This window comes from Pistacia vera, unplaced genomic scaffold (assembly GCF_008641045.1).
Source record: "Pistacia vera cultivar Batoury unplaced genomic scaffold, PisVer_v2 Contig120, whole genome shotgun sequence".
In the NCBI taxonomy this organism is placed as follows: Eukaryota; Viridiplantae; Streptophyta; class Magnoliopsida; order Sapindales; family Anacardiaceae; genus Pistacia; species Pistacia vera.
In genome coordinates this window covers 276,146-294,706 of record NW_022195249.1, presented here as the reverse complement: position 1 = coordinate 294,706, position 18,561 = coordinate 276,146, and the positions used below count along the sequence as shown (strand labels likewise).

The 18,561-nt window shown below is 34.2% G+C and overlaps 2 protein-coding genes across 2 annotated transcripts; both read left to right on the top strand.

The window, feature by feature from the left end:
- The first annotated feature begins 432 nt into the window (after nucleotides 1–432).
- Nucleotides 433–6,153, top strand: LOC116112435. The gene is made up of 6 exons (XM_031398581.1): nucleotides 433–763; nucleotides 1,653–3,364; nucleotides 3,497–3,748; nucleotides 4,270–4,350; nucleotides 4,954–5,541; nucleotides 5,952–6,153. The coding sequence occupies exons 2-6, from the start codon at nucleotides 2,096–2,098 to the stop codon at nucleotides 6,006–6,008; spliced, it is 2,247 nt and encodes a 748-aa protein (XP_031254441.1). The 5' UTR covers nucleotides 433–763; nucleotides 1,653–2,095; the 3' UTR covers nucleotides 6,009–6,153.
- An 11,233-nt stretch (nucleotides 6,154–17,386) lies between these two features.
- On the top strand, nucleotides 17,387–18,435 carry LOC116112466 (CASP-like protein 1F1). Its single transcript, XM_031398603.1, has 3 exons — nucleotides 17,387–17,677; nucleotides 17,760–17,883; nucleotides 18,129–18,435. Exons 1-3 carry the CDS (start codon nucleotides 17,478–17,480, stop codon nucleotides 18,348–18,350), a joined length of 546 nt encoding a protein of 181 aa, XP_031254463.1. The 5' UTR covers nucleotides 17,387–17,477; the 3' UTR covers nucleotides 18,351–18,435.
- Nucleotides 18,436–18,561: the final 126 nt, after the last annotated feature.

The following is an 18,561-nucleotide window of genomic DNA, read 5'->3' as shown; positions in this document are numbered from 1 at the left end:
TTTACAAAATTAACAAAACGTAAATCTTTATATACCTTTTGTGTATGACCTTTTCAAGTAGGCTTGTGGAAATAAAAACCTAAGATACATACAACAAATAAAATTTTGCTTATCTGTAGATATATTTTCTTAAAACTTATCATTTATAAGGGGAAAAAAAGAAGACGACAAATTCCCAATTATAAACCATAGGCACCGCACCACCAAACTTGGTAATGGTCCATTCTATAAAAGGGCAAAGGTGAAAGGGGAAAGCAAGTTGTGGTGTAATTATGTAATCAATGAATTAACAAGACGAAGACAAAGATGACAATGACGTGTAGGAAAAAAAGGAGAAGGCAAGTTGAAACATAAAGTGATGATGGGGTGTTGCGCAAACGCGGTTGGTTTAGACTTTAGGAAGAAACTACAAATTCAAGAGAGCCAGAAATTTCTGTTGAAGCGATGACGCGCAATTTTTTTACAACACGGGAGGCTTATAATTGATCACCAACACCCAACACAAATTAAAGATATAGACAGAGAGATAAAAATATAGACTACTTAGAGAGAGAAAATTTTAAAATAATTAAAACAAACTAAAGAATAGTCTTTTATGGAAATGCGTGGAGCCGTAAAGACAATACAAGAAGCAGACGCCCGCAGCAGAAGAAAAAAGAAGAAATTTTATTTTGACTGAATTAACCATCTGCTTTTCTTCTTTCTAGAGGCAAGCAAGTTTGAATTAAGGGTGGTTTTGTTTGTTTTCATGTGTATAATCACGGTGCGTCTTTTTTTTGGTCTGTTTAGATTAAACTTATGATGATTGGCTTTAATGTCATCGACGTAGTTTGTTTAAGTTGCGTTTTTTAAGTCCTGGGGGATGTACGTTGCTATCTATTTGGTTCTTTCCGGAATTGGAATAAAGGAAGAAATTTTGTTTCTGGGTTCAATAGTAAATATATATATTCTGGGTTTTGGCTTTTGATATTGGATAAATGAAGAACAAAACCGAGGACAAATACTTGTATTCAGATTAAGCTCAGTTTGTGCTTATGTTTATATGATCCCAGGTGATGAAAATTTTATCTTTTGTATAATCAGAGTTGCCATAATTTTTTTTTTCTGTAAACCAATATTAAGAAATCAAATGCATCCTTGTACATTTATAGCTAAAATAATTGATGAGTTTTTGTGTTCTATTGTGGTTTGTGGATATCTTGAAGAAGAGAAGTTGTAGACCATTGAATCTGTGCTTCTGTCTGCAGTTTTCTTTGTACTTCTTGATTGGGTTGAGGCATTGGCTTTTATTTGCTAAGGTTGCTGTGATTCTGGGTTGTTGGTGATTACATTGGTGTTGAATTATTTGTTTTTTGAAGTTATTTATAAGAATCTTTAGTTCTCATAAAATAACAACCTGTAATTCTATTGATGATCTACAAATAATATGTAATGCGGTCCTTTGGACAATCTGAGTATGATCATATTTCTATGTCAGTTACTTTTTGTGAAGAAGATTACTTAAGCTCAGTTACGGAGATTATGAATTGTGTGCTTAATGGGTTTTAACATGGAAAACAGACTCAAGTTTGTAGATGTATATTTTATGTTCTGTTTATATTTTTTTATGGTAACAAAATCATTTAGTTTGGTTCTTGTGACTATATTTCCAGGATAATTCATTGGTTCCCATGAACCACCCTTGTCCCTTTACTGGCTGGTTCAGAGCTGAGAGAACAACGAATGATGTTATAATATTCTGTTGGGCATCTAGATTTGGCTTTCTTTTGCATAATCTGAAGAAGGATCTGTAGTTGAGATGGCATTGAATTTGGTAGATAGATTGTAGAAGCCTCTGCCATAGATTTAGCTTTTATTTTGGTGAATGTACTCTTTATTTCTTGGGAATTCTAGCCAGTGAACTTAAATTCTCAATAGTACCGTCGATAGCATTGAGAAACTTGAGTTCCATTGGTTCATTGGAGACATCAAAAATGATATTTATTCAGGAAGATGCTTAAGAGTGGTTAAGTAATAGAGCACACGAGATTAGATAATAAGGAAATAAAAGAGGATCCTTTTGAACATTTGAAAAGAAACATACTCAACTTTGGAGATGGGCTTGCCTCAGGTGTCTTCTGGAGGTATTGCTGAGGAAATGGCTGCATCCGTTAGCAATTTTGTGCAAACCCCACGAATTGTTAACGTGGGTAGTTGTGATTTAGTTGGGATGCATGGAGGAAATGTTGGCAATAGAATGCAGATAGATTTTCCGTGCTCTTCTTTTGGAGATTACCCCAGGAAAATCATTTCAGAGCTTCCCAAGGAGTCAAATGTTTTGCATGTGTATAAAGATGGTAGATCAAATATACAAAGTCTGAATAATGGCTCTATGGAACAGAATGGATGGCTCACCAAAAGTGGGCAGAAAACTCAAACGTCCCTTCCCAGGATTGTGGGTTTTGAATCAAAGGCATTGCATTCCCATGCTGCTGCATTTAATAGAAACCAGTCTTCATCTCCTGTGGTGAATATGAATAGTAATGCAGCTGAGGCCACTGGTTCACTGGCCAGGAAGCGGTTACTATCTCCTTTGAGTGAAATGCTTCTCCCTGATCAATTTGATGGTGATGCTCTGGAGATTGGTGGCGGTTCTTATCAGAATGCTTTCCTGGACAAAAACAATAACGATCATTTGCCTATCTCACAGGAGCATAAGAAAGCTCATATTGGCAACTCCAATCATTTCAGTTCTCCGATCTGGTCAACTTCTAGTTTTTCAGAATGGAAGAATTCACCAGATGGTAATTGTGGAGAAAACTTCAACTTTTCCACTGATGGCCCTTTCCTTGGGAACAAGGAGCAGCAAACTCATAATCATTTAATAACTTCATCTGGATGTAATGATTCTGGAGCGACTAAAGGGAAGTCATCAACTGTTGCTATAGCTATACCTAAGAAAAATGTGGTATCACCTCCCCTGTCTCTGTCTCCTCTTGGTCCAAAATTCCCTGAAAGAATAAAATCTCCGGGCGGATGCAGAGATGTAAATAAAGAGTTAGATGACAACTATATAACCTTGAAGGATATGGAACAGTCGCTCGATGGAACTTTCCCTGGCATTTTATCTTCCAAAAAGGCTGAGGATTTTATGATGCCAAGTAAATTGTTTGAAGATTTTAATTATGTGCAGAAAAAGTTAGATCTGTTCACTCCTGAGGTTGTCACTGGCTCAGAATGTCATTGGGGTCAGGATTCAGAACTTACTTCTCAAAGTGTCAAATTGGTAAGAAGTGTCAGTGGACTGGCAGTTAGGAGGTCCTTGGTTGGTTCGTTTGAGGAGTCCTTGTTGTCTGGTCGGTTATTATCTGGAAAAGTTAGTCAGGTTAGCATTCTAACTTGTGATTTGAGGTGATAATGAAATTTTGTTTGGTTCATGGCATGTTCACTGGCCTTTTTACCTTTGCCCACTGTCTGTAGGCTAATAATTTTTTGTTTTGTCATCTTTAATATGCAGAGAATTGATGGTTTCCTGGCTGTTCTTAATGTGACCGGAGGAAATTTCTCACTGAAATCACAGAAACTTCCATTTTCTGTAAATAGTGTTGATGGCGATAACTACTTGCTATATTATTCATCAATAGATGTTACTGGACAGTTGTTATCAAACAATTCTAAAAGCCCCAAAATGAGAAGGAGCCTTAGCATTGATGACCCTCAAGCAGATAGGAGTCGCTTACGTATACCTATGAAAGGGCGCATACAATTGGTAATATATTCGTCAAGATTTTTTTAAGTGGTCAAATTAAAACATGAGTTCTGATTTTTTCTCTTTTTAATCTGGACAGTGGTTTATATTATAGGCTAAATCACATTACTTTAAAGGATTTTTGTCCTTATATCAATCTATTAGGAATTGTTTTTCATAGTGGAATATTGGGATGTACCCATGGCTGGCTAGCCTACTTGTATATTTGCTGTGGTTACCATTTGTGCATATTTATTATCATCATTTCTTCCTTCTTTGTCCTTTTATATTTCTGTACGAGAGAATGTTTTATAAAGATAGACAAAATCTCATTTAGGAATGAATTGTTTATGAAGATTTATTGCTATCTGTATGTCTACTTGCCATCTGCTCATGCTTTTGACTAACATCAAGATATTGCTTGCCTGTTGTTTTATACATTTGTATTTATATAACTGAGTTATTAAATTATTCTAGAATATAAAGATATACATAAATATTATAGATAGATGTCTTACACTGACAGACTTAATTGGTTGCAGGTTCTTAGCAATCCGGAAAAGACACCTATTCACACCTTCTTCTGCAACTATGATTTGAGTGACATGCCAGTTGGTACAAAGGTGGGAAAGGAAAAATAGATTCTAGTGCTTAATCGACATCTTTTTTTCTCTTATGTCTTATTATGTACAGCTACTTCCTTCAAGGTCTGTGTGTGAATTTATCTTACGTGATGCTCTTCCTATCCTTTCTGTTTTTCTCACTATGATAGAAAGTATGAAGCTTATAGAAATGTGGAATGATTAGTCATTTATATACAGCTTTTAACTTTTTATTGCCAGTATGGGAAGGGAGACTAATAGGAACTCTGCTACTTGTTTGTGGCAGCAGAGAATTGGCTTTTCCGATCTATGCTACTTGTATTTGGATGCTTGTACATTATTTTCAATATTTTTTAAAGTGATGTAAATAGGATATTTGGGACATTAGGAGGTCATGAAACTCTTTGGTAAGACCTGCAGAAAATTGCGAGTCCCTGAAAGAGGGAAACAAACCAATTGTTTTCATCGATGTGTAAAGCAAAATCATGGATCGGACTTCTATTTTATAATTTAGTTTTATACAGCAATGAGTTTTCTGTTGTTTTTCAATTATTTATATTCTCGGTATAAGGTGAGATTCTGACAATTGATGCTTCTCTTTGAACCTTGTGCATGTTTAAATAGACATTCATCCGCCAAAGAATCACTTTAGCCTCTTCTGCACCAACTTCTATACCTGAAAATGGAAGACAGAGAGATTGTGAATTAAAAAACCATGCCAAGCCATCTTCTGCTCCAAACATTAGTCAATCTTCACCATTTAGTGGAGTTTTTGCTTATACGAATGAACCTGATATCGTGCATAGACATCCGCAGGAGGGTCTAGGAGAGACTGAAATTAATGGTCCAGGTTATAATGGGAATCTTGCCAGCCAATCTTGTGGATCCAATGGTAGTGAATATATGAACTCAGGTGGGAAGGACCACAGCCCTTCAAATACATTCCTTGGAAGTGAGGGCAAATCTGTAAATAGACCTTCAAAGGTCAACAGGAACAATACTGGCACTGGTGTTCTGCGCTATGCTCTTCACCTCAGGTTTTTATGTCCTTGTTCTAAAAGATCTTCAAGATCAGTCCAGAGGTGCAAATCTGATACTTTAAGTGCACCAGTGAGTAACAAGAAGGATAGTGAAGCAGAGCGACGCTTTTACTTGTATAATGATATGAAGGTTGTATTCCCACAGCGCCATTCAGATTCTGATGAGGGCAAGGTATCGTGTCTCTGCGTGTTTTACTATTTGGTTCAAACTTATTTCCATTGATACTTCAATATGCGTGTCATTTGATTGCAAATGCTATTTGTTGTCCTTAGTATCATGAACACCCGATCTAGTGTATAATCCCACGGTCTGCTAGCATTTACTGGGCAGCTTTGCTGCCTAATACAGAAGTCAGATAGCATGCAACTTATGATTTTGTTAGATGTTTCATGGCATCCAAATACTAAGTGAGGCATGTTACATTTATGGTTTTGGATATTTTATGGGAAGTTATTTTGTTCCATTGCTAGAGTTAAGATATGGTTTTATTGAGCATCAATATTTGATTTTTTTTTTTTTTTTCCAATTTATTAGCTTAGAATCAATCTGTGTAACTGGGGTATGCTGTTTTCACATTGCAGTTACATGTGGAATATGATTTTCCTTCGCATCCCAAGTACTTCCCCATCAGCAACTGAAAATGCCCACTATGTCTTCTTCTTAAAACCTGTTCATACACCTCTGTAAATACCTGTACATGCAATTTCCTCTCATCTTATTCTCTGATTTGGATACAAACCCATTTTTATTTGTACATAATTAGATTATTAATTTATTGATTCATGATCCTTAATGCCTTGTCATTCTGTTCTCTCTATCCAAACCCACCTTTCTTATAAAAGGAGAAAGGAACAAAATAATTGATTAAAACTGTCCGAAAGGTCAGTTGGCTGATCGAAGATTTTGCTTCATCATAAAATTGGTGGTGCTTCTAATTAGAGTCAACTAAAATTTGGGTACCGACCTGACTCAATGAATTCAGTCCGGTTGTGGGATTATCTAATTTCCAGTTATAATTTTATAAATTTATTAATGATTTCGTTGCAACTTCTCCTTCGGATTTACCGTCTACTCCAATTTACCAACTTGACCCATTTGAAATGCAAAATGTATTTATGAATTGTTTAATTTTCTTTAAAATAATAGATTTAGAACTACTTTGCCCTGGCTCGACTCAACACTTGTCAGTCAACTAAATCTTTTATGTTTGTCGGTCCCCACACCATTACTCGTAGTCGTTGTCAATTTGGGTGTTCGTGTTGAGGATCATGGCCTGTTGATAACGTGAAAAACGTCGTACAGAAAATTTAAATATAAACAGTAATGTTTTTTAGTCAAATTGCCTTTGTTATATTTTTCCAAATTTCTATAAATGGCTAGGTTTGATAAGCATATTGCTAATACTGTGCTCGACCATTAAGCTTGGCTATAACCTAAAGGGAGAACGACTTTTTCACTCCCAAGGTTTGGCAAAATGACACTTTTCCATCCGTCAAGTTTCAAAACGACATTTTTCCACCCTCCGTCAAGTTCTCTTAGGGGCCGTTTGGTTCAGAGACTATTGGATTACCGGGAATATTGGATTACTGGAAAGTTAGATTACCTTGAAGATTACTGAGAATCTTTAGGAAAATATGTTTGATTAATTAGTGGGTATGTTATATTAATATGTTTGGTTGGGAGAAATAAATTGATGGATATGTTAGTTAAATTACTGAATTGTCCTCTAATTAAGTATTATTATTATATTATTTTTTAATATTGATTATTATTTGGTTTATATAACCCCCTCTGCATTTAAAAACTTAGCAAAAACAACTCCATAATAAAAATTTGGAAAATCAACAAAGCACCGCCACTGTCGGCTACCACTGTAGGCCGCCGGCAACCTAATGGCGCACGGAAGGCAGAAATGGTCTTTGTGCACCGTATGGCCATTTCCGGTCAGAGATCTAGCCAGATGTGACACATCTGGCCGTCGACGGCCAAATCGATGATGGATCTGAGTATCTGACTTTAATGGCCAGATCAATGACGAATCCGGCTGTCAGATCTGGCCATTTCTGACCAGATATCTGGTAAAAAATGGCCATATCGGTTTACGACGGCCATTTTCAGCCTTTCTTACGTCGTTTCGGTTGCGGTGGTAGCTGGCTGCGGCGGTGGTTGCCGGTGGCAGGTGGGTGGGGTTGTGGCTTGGGTGGGCTGCAATTTATTTTGAATTCAAGGGTAATTTTGTCCAAAATATTAATGAATTAGGGTGAAATAGTAAAAGCAACATTCATGTAAATAAATTTAAAAATAAGGTATTATTGTCCTAAAATTTTATTAATAAGAGATAAAATTGTAACAAAAAAAAGATTACCCTGGTAATATTACAATACCTAAGAAAATAGAGGTAATCATATTACCTCCAATATTACCAATAGTAACTACTATTGGTATTTGAAGATTATCGGAATCTTATATTACTTGACAACCAAACGTGATAATCAAGTAATATAAGATGATATAACCCTAGTAATCCCACGTTACCCCCAACCAAACGCCCCCTTAGTGTTTTCCGTTTTGAAGAAGGGTAATATGGTTAATTTACATCAAGCCGCAAAAATAAAAAATTGAAATCTAGGGTTTAGTCACTGAATGTTTGCCACGTTGCGGGAGGTTAACTCTGAAAAAAAAAATAACAATAAAAAGTTGCGTGTATTCTATCGTAACTCTCTCTCTCTACTCTGAGAAACTGAAACGATTGACCTAGAGTTCAATTGTAACTCTCTCTGCTCTCTGAAACTGAAGGGTTTTCTTCATCTTCTGTGGTAACGCTTTCTTTTGCTCATCGTACGTAATAAGGTTACACCATATTGGTTTCTTTTCCAAACACAACTGCCTTCTATTTTGGTGTCTTCTCGGGCTGAGATAAAGTGATCATGGTAGTGGTTTGAATGCAAGACAATTCTGCGGACTAACAAAAAGCTGATTTTGTGTTCTTCCTGTTCTTCGAAACTGAAGCGATTCGGGACTTAAGGTTGGCAACTAACAACGACGACTGACAAAAAAAGGTTTGAAAGGTGAGCGACGATTGGCTACGACAACGAGAGAAAAATAACGTCAACGACTACTGAGCTGAAAGTTGTGGGTAATCTTCTTTTTTTGTTGTTTTTATTTTAGGTTAAAACAAAATTGTTGTGTGTTTTTCATTTGGTTCTTAGTGGTTAAATTATAGAGCTTTTTAGAAGGAACAAAAAAAGGTTACGTTCTAGAGTGGAGTCCTTCTTGGTGCTAAATAAGGATTCTTATAATGACTATTAGTTTGTGAGGCAATTGTTCAACTTTTATCAAAGGTTTTCCAAGGGTATTAATGTTCGATCGTTTTCCATTAGTCTTGGGTACTTCCAATTATGCTTAACGAATTTCAAAATTTGTATTGCCATTGATGCCTTTTGTCTTGATGAGAATCTTCAGTTGAAGTTCCTGTGAAATTTTGATGCAATATTTTAAACCATTTAGTCTTCCGGATAGGGAATATTGAAGTTGGGGCTTCTAGTGTTCAAGTTAATTACATATTAAGATTTATTGATAGATAATGGGAAAGACTAATCTTGCATCAAATTGAAACAAAGACAATGCATTTGTGGAATATTTTATCAATTTCTAATCGATCTTAAAGAGTCCTAGAATTTGTTTTCAACAATGATAAGAATGTGAGTTTGCAGAGACCACAATAAGAAGCTATGGTGTTGATATATATTATTTCCGTGGATAACAATGTTCTTGTATTATTTTAATTATTATGAAATTGAAACATTTAAGTTTGTAGTACCATTGGTTGAAAATTGAGATCATCTTCGCTTGTAGAGGTTTAATTTACTTGTCTTTCAAGACTTTAAATATATGTGCTCAAGGACTTATCTCAAAACATATCATCTTATCTATTTGTCTTCACTAAATGCCATACTATTTTCGTTTAAATCTTGCTTACACAGGCAGCCAAAAACTATACTGAATTAGATGTTTGATTGCATTTTAAAAGTTGTTTAACTTAAAATATGTTCATTATTTTAATTTTCTCTTTGTCTAATTTGTGCAAAGCTGGAGGTAATATAGTTTCGTTATGCCCTCTATTAATAATCTGTTGTCAATGTGTATTATGATTGTAGGATCTCAATTATTGGAGGAAAGGAGTTCGATTTGCATTTGCTGTTTGCGGAGGTTACTTCTTGTGGGGGTATTGAGAAGGTAAGTTAAAACTTTTGGTCTGCAAGTAATGATTGTTCATATATGTCACATTTTAGTTTCTCATGCACCACCTTCCAAAATTAAAGGCAAAATCAAGACTTTCTGTACCCACTAATTCTTTTGTTTTCTAAAGAGATTTCAGTTAACCATGCAACAAAAATACATGTACAGGGTCAATTAGTTTATCATCTGTCTTAATATGTTATATTAACAATTTTTTAGAAATTTTTCTAGTACTTATTCAATGGTTGTTACATCATGATAGTTTAAGAAAATTATGATTATGTTTTTATGAGTATTTAATAGTACAGTCGTCTTTGATGGTCCATGAAATATTATCAAGCCTTATTGGTAGAGGTGGAACAAATGGGCCGGGTTAGGCAGGTCAACCCTAACCCGGCCCATAACAAAGCGGGTTGAACCCGGACTGCCAATATGGCAGTCTGGGTTAACCCTAACCCGACAGCAACCCCCGGGCAGGCCGGGTTGCAAAATGGCAACTCGCAACCTGACGGGTTGCTATTTTGTCTCTTTTAAAAGAGACCCGCCAACTCGTCGGGTTGGCCGAAAAAAATAAAAAAAATAATTTTTTTTTCAAATTATCCCTTTACCCTTGAAATATAGCCGTTTTATAGTTGTTGGAGGGGTCTTTTGTCATTTTTCTTTCCTATTTTTTTCTATAAATTGGGCCTAAACTCTCACATTTTTCTCACAACTCAAATTCTCTCATTCTCTCATATTCTCTAATCTCTAATCTCTCAATTATTCATTTATTCTCTTAATCTCTTTGTTATCATTTATCAATTTGCTCGTATTTTAATTTTTATTAGTTTTTGCAATTTTTAATTCATATTTCCAATTTTCCAAATTCTAAATTCCAATTTCCATATTCCAATTCTCTTACTTTAATTTTTATTTCTTCTACATCAATTTTTTTTTCACCTACAATGGATATATATTTCTCTCCCATCAATTACAATGATGAAGGAAACTACTATCCTAGTCCTAGTCCTGCTGATTTCACTAACATAAATGCAAGAGGAGATTCAAATAGTCTCGTTTTCCCATTCTCAGAATCCGATGGACCTCAAAATATGTCCCCGATTCCAACAGCTCCGGTGGTTCTAGAAGTCGTCCTCGTAATCGTCGTGCTCGTTCAACTTCATCTCAAGCTGAGGTGGGATCATCAACTGCCGTCGAAAGCGAAGACAGACACACATCTGACGTTTGGGCGCTTTTCGACAAGTTTTACGAGACAGAAAATGATGTTCAAGTCAAGAAAGCGAGATGCAAATACTGTGAAAATATTTATAAAGCTGATTCAGGTAATGGTACTAGTACTTTAAAAAGGCATGCTAATAAACATATTAATCAACATGGAAATAGAGAAAGCAATCAAACTCAAATAACTAATATGGGTCCTAATTGGCGTTATAATTCTGATGTATATAGGAAACAGTTAGCTTTATATATTGCTGCATCTGATCAACCTATTAATATGGCAGAAGATAAATATTTTGAAAGATTTGTTCAAAATTCATTTTTTCCAGGATTTAAAAGTTATTCTAAAACTGCAACTAGAAATGATTTAATAAAATTGTTTAAAAAAATGAAATTAGAATTAAAAAATAAATTTCATACTTGTCATATTAGTGTGGCTTTAACTGCTGATATTTGGAGTGGTAGAGCTAAACAAGATTATATTTGTGTGACTAGTCATTATTTTGATAATGAATTTAAATTAAATAAATCTTTATTAGGATTTAGATTAATGGATGTGGATCATAGTGGTTTAGAAATCTATAATAAAATTATTGAAGTTTTAGAAGATTATGATATTATTGATAAAGTGATAAGTTTAACTTTAGATAATGCAAGTTCTAATAGTAAAGCTATAGAATTTTTTCAAAATAATTATCTTTTATATAATAATTTGAAGTTTTTTCACCAACGTTGTGCATGTCATGTTATTAATTTAATTGTGAAAAGTGGTATGAAAACAATTAAACAAAATATTGATAGAATTAGGGAATCTTTAGCTTGGATTACTAGTAGTAATAAAAGAAATGCTGAATTTCAAGAAGCTTGTATAAAATCAAATATGTCTCCTAGAACTTTTGCATTAGATATGCCTGTTAGATGGAATAGTACTTATTTAATGCTTGATTCATGTTTACCTTATGCTAATATAATTAGTTATTTTGTAGCAAATAATAGAGGTCCTCATCATTTGGTAGAAAATGATTGGAAGATAGCTAAAGTATTTCATTCTTTTCTCAAATGTTTTTACCAAGCCACTTTACAACTTTCTGGTGTGTATTACCCTACTAGTCCATTGGTAATACATGCAATTATAAAAATTTCCGAGTTATTTACAAAAAACAAAGATGATGAAATTTTACATGCACCAATAAAGGCAATGGAAAAAAAATTTTTGAAATATTGGAGACCCGTTCCTTTTCTTTATTGTTTAGGTGCTATATTTGATCCTAGAATTAAATTAGCACGTTTAGAAAATGGTCTTGACAATTTAAGTGAAAATTTACAAAACGAATCATATGTCAATCAAATAGGAGAGGTAAAAAATAGTCTTTTCGAAGTATATTTCCAATATGAAAACAGGTATGGGAACCCGCAGTCGCAAAGAGGCGAAATATCCAGAGAAGCTGTAGCAGAAGAAACAAATGAAGACTTATTCTCTTGGAATGCACTGAATAGGCCGAAGAGGACCCGAGTCCGAAGCACAGCCTCCTCTTCAGACGCACCACCACCAACAACAACAACAACTAATATGCTGTCCTCCATGGAGTCGCAGAGTAATGAACTTCAACAATATTTGGCAACCCCCGAAATGTTTTCAACAGGTCACTTTGATCTCTTAGAGTATTGGAGAGCCAGAAAATGTATTTTTCCAGTATTATCAAGACTTGCCTTGGATGTTTTCGCTGTTCCTGTCTCAACCGTCTCATCCGAACAAACATTTAGTGCAAGTGGAAGAATTTTAAATGAAAGGAGGACTAAACTTTCACCACAAATGATTGAAGTCCTCACATGTCTTCGAGATTGGGAACGGTCGCGCCATCAAGGTCAATACGAGGTTGTCGACGATACTTTAATAGAATCATTTCAATTTTGTAATATAGATGATACGGATGAGGGAGGTCCTAGTGAACCCCAAAATTAGTTGTTTTGTAAATTGTAACTTGTAAATTAATTGTCAATTATTGCACTCTTTTTTCCTTACCAAGTTTTTGTCCTATTGGGTTTTTCTTGGTGAGGTTTTTAACGAGACAATAATTATTGTAATTTCTTATTTTATTTTTTAATAAATAAATAAATTTAATTATTCTTATATTACAATTTTAATGTATTAAAATTGAATTAATATTTGGAATGTTAACAAAAAAAAAAATTTATTTTAATTTAATTATTGATATTTGAAAAGAAATTAACAATTAACTAAAAACAATTACATTTATTCATTTATAAATTGTTAATTATTCATTTGAAAAGTTAATTAAACATTTAAACTTAAACAAAATAAAAATAAATAAATAAATAAAAAAAGAGGGTTAATCCAGCCCAATACGTGGCCTAACCCGGCGGGTTAGGGTTGGCGGTCCGGGTTGGACCAGCCAATTCCCTAACATTGGCGGGCTTAACCTGGCCTGCCAATGTTACCGGGCGGGTTAGGACCGACCCGCCATTAACAGCAACCAGCTGCGGGTCGGGCCGAGCCGGTTGCTTTTCCACCTCTACTTATTGGGCAATAAATTAGTCTATTGTAATTCTGAACGATTTGCAAATTTGGGGTGGTGATGGGATCGGTCATATTTTATCTTTCAACATTTTTTGGCCTAGTATTAAAGAATGGTGGTAATTTGATGGTTATTTGGACGTTTGGTGGCTATTTTGTTGTTCTCTGTTCAATTGATGGTTAGTTTGATGGGATAGTCGCAAATTTTGACTTGTTTTGTGGTTACTTTGATGTTTTCTGTTGAATTGATGGTTATTTTGATGGGATCAGTCACAAATCTTGCCTTGTTTGTTGGTTACTTTAATGTTCTCTATTCAATTGACAGAATATTAAGGAATGGTATATTTTTTTGTGTAAGGTTCTATTCTAACGATGATTTCAAGTGTAGCACTAATGTTAGAAAGATGGAGACATCATGAAGGTAAGTAGATTGAAGTATTCTAATAATTTACGATTTTGGCAGCATAAATTATTTTCGGGACAACTTGTGAAAGCAATTAGTTAGAAGAGGAAAATACATTAAATATGTTGAGAATGCTTAGGTGTAATCATCGCCTGAAATCATTATAAAATTAAATCTTTTGATCTGATAAGGCAAAGCTTCCTCTATTTTTGTAATTTGTGGCTACTTGGTTTTACACTTTTGCTTCTTATTAATTCTACAGTACTATTTTTTATCTTTGCAAAAAGTTTATAAAAACCTATTTTCTTGGTATTGAATTCCCTATTCTTATTGGGTTTCAATTGACAAAAAATATATATTTATATATATGTACACTGCAATTTTACAATTTGGATTCTTATTTTCAAATGTTAGTAATGCTAGTACTTTGTGTTATTTGGGTTTACATTGACAAAATTTAAATATAAATGTCAATTTAGGGTTGCAGCAACTATAAGGACAAAATGGTAATTCTATAGGTTTTAAATTTCAAAAAATCCATCGGTAACTTCATACATTTGAAACATTATTTTTAATTAAAAACAAGGACAAATTGGTAATTTAATTTTCATATAAAGTTGAGGACATACTAGTAATTTCATATTTAAAGAGTGGGTATTTTGGTAATTAACTCTATTGATATGACAAAAAAAAATTATAAAGTCAAATATGTGAGGATATTTTTGTTTTTTCAATCAAATATTAAGAGAAAACACCAACAGAACCTGACAGAGGGTGGGATAATGTCATTTTAAAACTTAACAGATGAAAAAGTGTTGTTTCGCCAAACCTTGGGGGTGAACAGTAGTTCTCCCTAACCTAAATTAAAAGAATACCAGATAAAAATATAATGGACATCCTTTGTTTGATTTATTTCGCAGCTAAAAGAAGAATGAAGGGAGCAAATTGTTGTCGAAATAATGAATTGGGATTTTCCATTTTAATTATTTCATGAATGAGTGATAAATATATCAGATGTTATCAATTTTTTCGCATGTAAATTAAATTTCATTTTAAATACAATGGCCGGGAATGATGCAACTTATAGTTAAAAGCATATAAAACAATAAAACATCCTGAATATTTTTGCATGATCGGTCGAGAGAGCATACTAAAACGAAAAGCATCCTTGTTAAATGCTTCATTTTTCTTTCTACGAAATTAACATGCATGATTGAACTCATCACACTTGGCAAATAACGTAGGTGATAATTAATCTCGATATTTGGTATTGAGTGAAGAAGGTTTAAAGACTTTTTGAGAGATGAACTGAACTATTAGGTATCATTTAATAGTGCTTATCGTTTGGATTGCCACTCATTTTCAAAAGGAATTATTAGCAGACTTCTCTCCATGTCAAAGTGGTTGGCCAGTGGTGGTTGTAATTAGCTCCATAGTTTGCAAGTAATGGCTGAAATTTGCCCCATCTTCTGCAATCTGCATTTGCTAGATCCTACTTTGTTTCTATCTGGTACAAGGCAAGAGGTCCATTAATTAGTTCTTTGCTTGCTTCTCATTGAAAAAAGTTTATATACTTCCCTGAAATGCAGTGGATCATCAAAAGGAAGACTCAAACCTAATTAATTTCTTAAGTACTACATAATTACCATAATTGCAATTACTTGCCTTAAAAACTTAAATTAATTACTGACTTTTCATCTGTAAGATGAAACAAATTCAACATGATGATGTTAGTTGCGATCAACACACGTACGTATAGGTAGTTCGAATAGAAATACCATGGAAGTTAAGTCAAGTAAAGCCAAATCAATATGGTTAGAGGAACCACAAAGTTGAGAGAAATGGCAATTGACTCTATGAATTCAACTAGTTAGAATTAGAAGCAACCCAGTTTTATCTTCATTGCAAAAACAAATAAAGGAAAGAAAACCCGTGATTCAAAGTGAAGAGCACATCATCCATATCATACTATACAACAATGGTGGCATGACCCACCAACTTTTCCAGGAAATTTCTGAAGAAACTACATTTAAAAGCTTTGTAAGAAGTGTCTGAAATGAGTTGGTGATGCTGTTTACTTTTTTCAAATAAACCAATACCTTATAAAACAATAGAGATTCATATAAGATATTCCAACGTTTAGGATTATATATAAGAGCCAAAAAAAATTGGGCTCAAAAGTTTCACTACGCAGATTGCTTAACCAAGATGTTTGTGCATGATTTAAAAACGTGCCGTGTCAGCCTCCTTTCTCTTGAATGATTGCGTATCACACCATAAAAAAAAAAAAAGAACTTTGCAAAAGAAGACGTCTTTTGTCCAGCAGGATCTTGTGTTTCCAAATATTTTCATGACTGGATGCGATCACGTCCATGAACAATATTCAAATAATCTAAAGAGTCGTGTTTATTGAAGAATATCATCTTATCTTAGGGCATTTAGGTGATTAAATCTACGTATTATCACTATTGCTTGTATAGCATTTACTGTAGAAATTAATCGGCTACTGTAATGACTAACTGACCGACAATTGACAAGGAAACAAATACACACTGAAGAAATTTAATGCTAATTTGGACTGATTTGATCATTTGACGATTCATTCACAGTAAATCCATTAATTAAATGTTAAATTAGTTGTATTAATTAAATGTTAGGTATAGCACTGATCCATTCAACTGAAATTTTGTATTCACTTTTGTGTTAAAAAACTGACTCATTAACTCATAGGTTTTAAGAATCCTGTTTAAACTAAGGGTATAAACAAATCGAGCTGAACCGGGCTTTGGATTAATCAAGCTCGGCCTTGTTTGCTACAGTATCAAACTTGAGCTTGACGAGCTTGAAAAATTCGAGCTCAAAAAAAAAAAAAATAACTCCAATTTTTTGTTTTTTAACTTTTTTCCACTTTCCCAATCAAGCTTGTTGAACCGAAATCTGGCGAGCTCAAACTTGATTTGACACCCGACAAAACTCAAGTTGAGCCAGAACTTTTACTGAGCCGAGCTCATGCCGCTCGTGAGTCACCAGCGGCTCGGCTAACACCCCTAATTTAAACTGCAATCTTTAACTTGTTTATTATCTTACTGCCATGCATAAGGGAATCATTCATGTAATCTAAACATTATCCCATACCTCCTGTGCAACAAATACTTTATCCTGACAAGAAAGTTTATACACAATTAAGAAATTTATTTCACTTTTATCAGCAAGTTTGTACGATTCAAAAGCATGCAATTCTAATTACTACTGCATTCAATTCAATCTGACCTTTTCCAAGAAGAATCAACTTACTTTTGCTTTTGCTTTCTCCTGTAAATATTGGTAATAAACTAAAATACTTCACAAAAAAATCATGCACGTACTATTAACTTAGTCCTAGTCCAACCCGAGTAATAAGCCTATTTCCAACAGTCAAACAATCAAACGGCTTATAACATCTCAACCAAAAATCGCATACTAGATAAAAGTCTAAGAGATTTCTGATATGTGATCATGATTAAAAGTTTTAAGGACCCACATATTATGGCGCTTGAGAAGGCCTTGAAAGATTCCTCAGTCTTATGCTCTATAAATGCTCACCGTAAATTCACTCTTTCCCCCCATTCATAACTCTTGCTTGTAGCTTCCATACTATACTAGCCTACTTCCTCTGTTCCAGTGCTCTGTCTCCAGCAGTCTTGTTTACTTTCGAGTTTCAATCCTCTCAGAATGGACAAGTCTGAAGCCAAGTTTCAACAGAGCCCTCCTCTGAAAACGCAAAGAATTTTTCATCTTGCACAAATTTTCTTGAGGCTTTTGGCCATTGGTACTGCATTGGCTGCAACATCTGTGATGGTCACTGCAAAGCAATCTGTTGTGGTTTTTGGCACCCCATTTGACGCTCGATATAGCTATTCTCCGGCTTTCAAGTAAGATGAAAAAATACAATAATTTTTACAGGCCTTTTTGTTTCACTTGAAAGTTACTAATCTTTTCTTTTTTTCTTTTCAGGTTTTTTGTTTTTGGAAATGCTGTGGCATGTGGCTGTTTAATACTTTCGTTGTTCTACGTTTTCGTCCTCGGTCGACAAGGCTCAAGCCCTACCAAATATTTCTTCTTGTTCATTCACGATTTGGTATGTCTAGCTTTAATTCTTCAACTGTTCGTATTATGATTTTTAAAATCAGTTTCGGATATCCAAAAACAATAAAAAAGAAAGGATGCTTGCTAGTGAGTATTTGAAAATATTTGAGTCCATCATCATTTTTAACTAAAGAAACCCAAAATCATCATCTACTGTTTTTCAAATTTTCATTTTCAGAAACTTCTACCAAGTCCCTTTTGTTTAACTTTGAGGGGTTTTGAATTTGAATGTTGCAGGTGATGATGAGCTTATTGATTTCTGCATCTGCTGCAGCAACAGCCGTAGGATATATTGGCCGGTATGGCAACAACCACATCGGTTGGGTGGCCATTTGTGATAATTTCGGCAAATTTTGTGACAGAATTACACTTTCTCTCATTCTCTCTTACTTATCTTTCCTTGTCGTGATGATTCTCACTATCATCTCAGCACGCAGGTCTACACAAATTCAGTTTTAATTAGAACTTTGTATAGTGCCACTTGATGTACGTATAGTATAAACTGATTATCGTAATGTTTCTGAAACGGGAAGCTTTGTTATAACTTGTAGCTTGTGAATCCAATTTTCCTTACGAAAGCATTACATACATAACTTTTTTATGTTTCTTCCTTCTTCATGAGATGTAATTAAATGGTATGAAATAAAATTTGATTATACAGAAATAACTA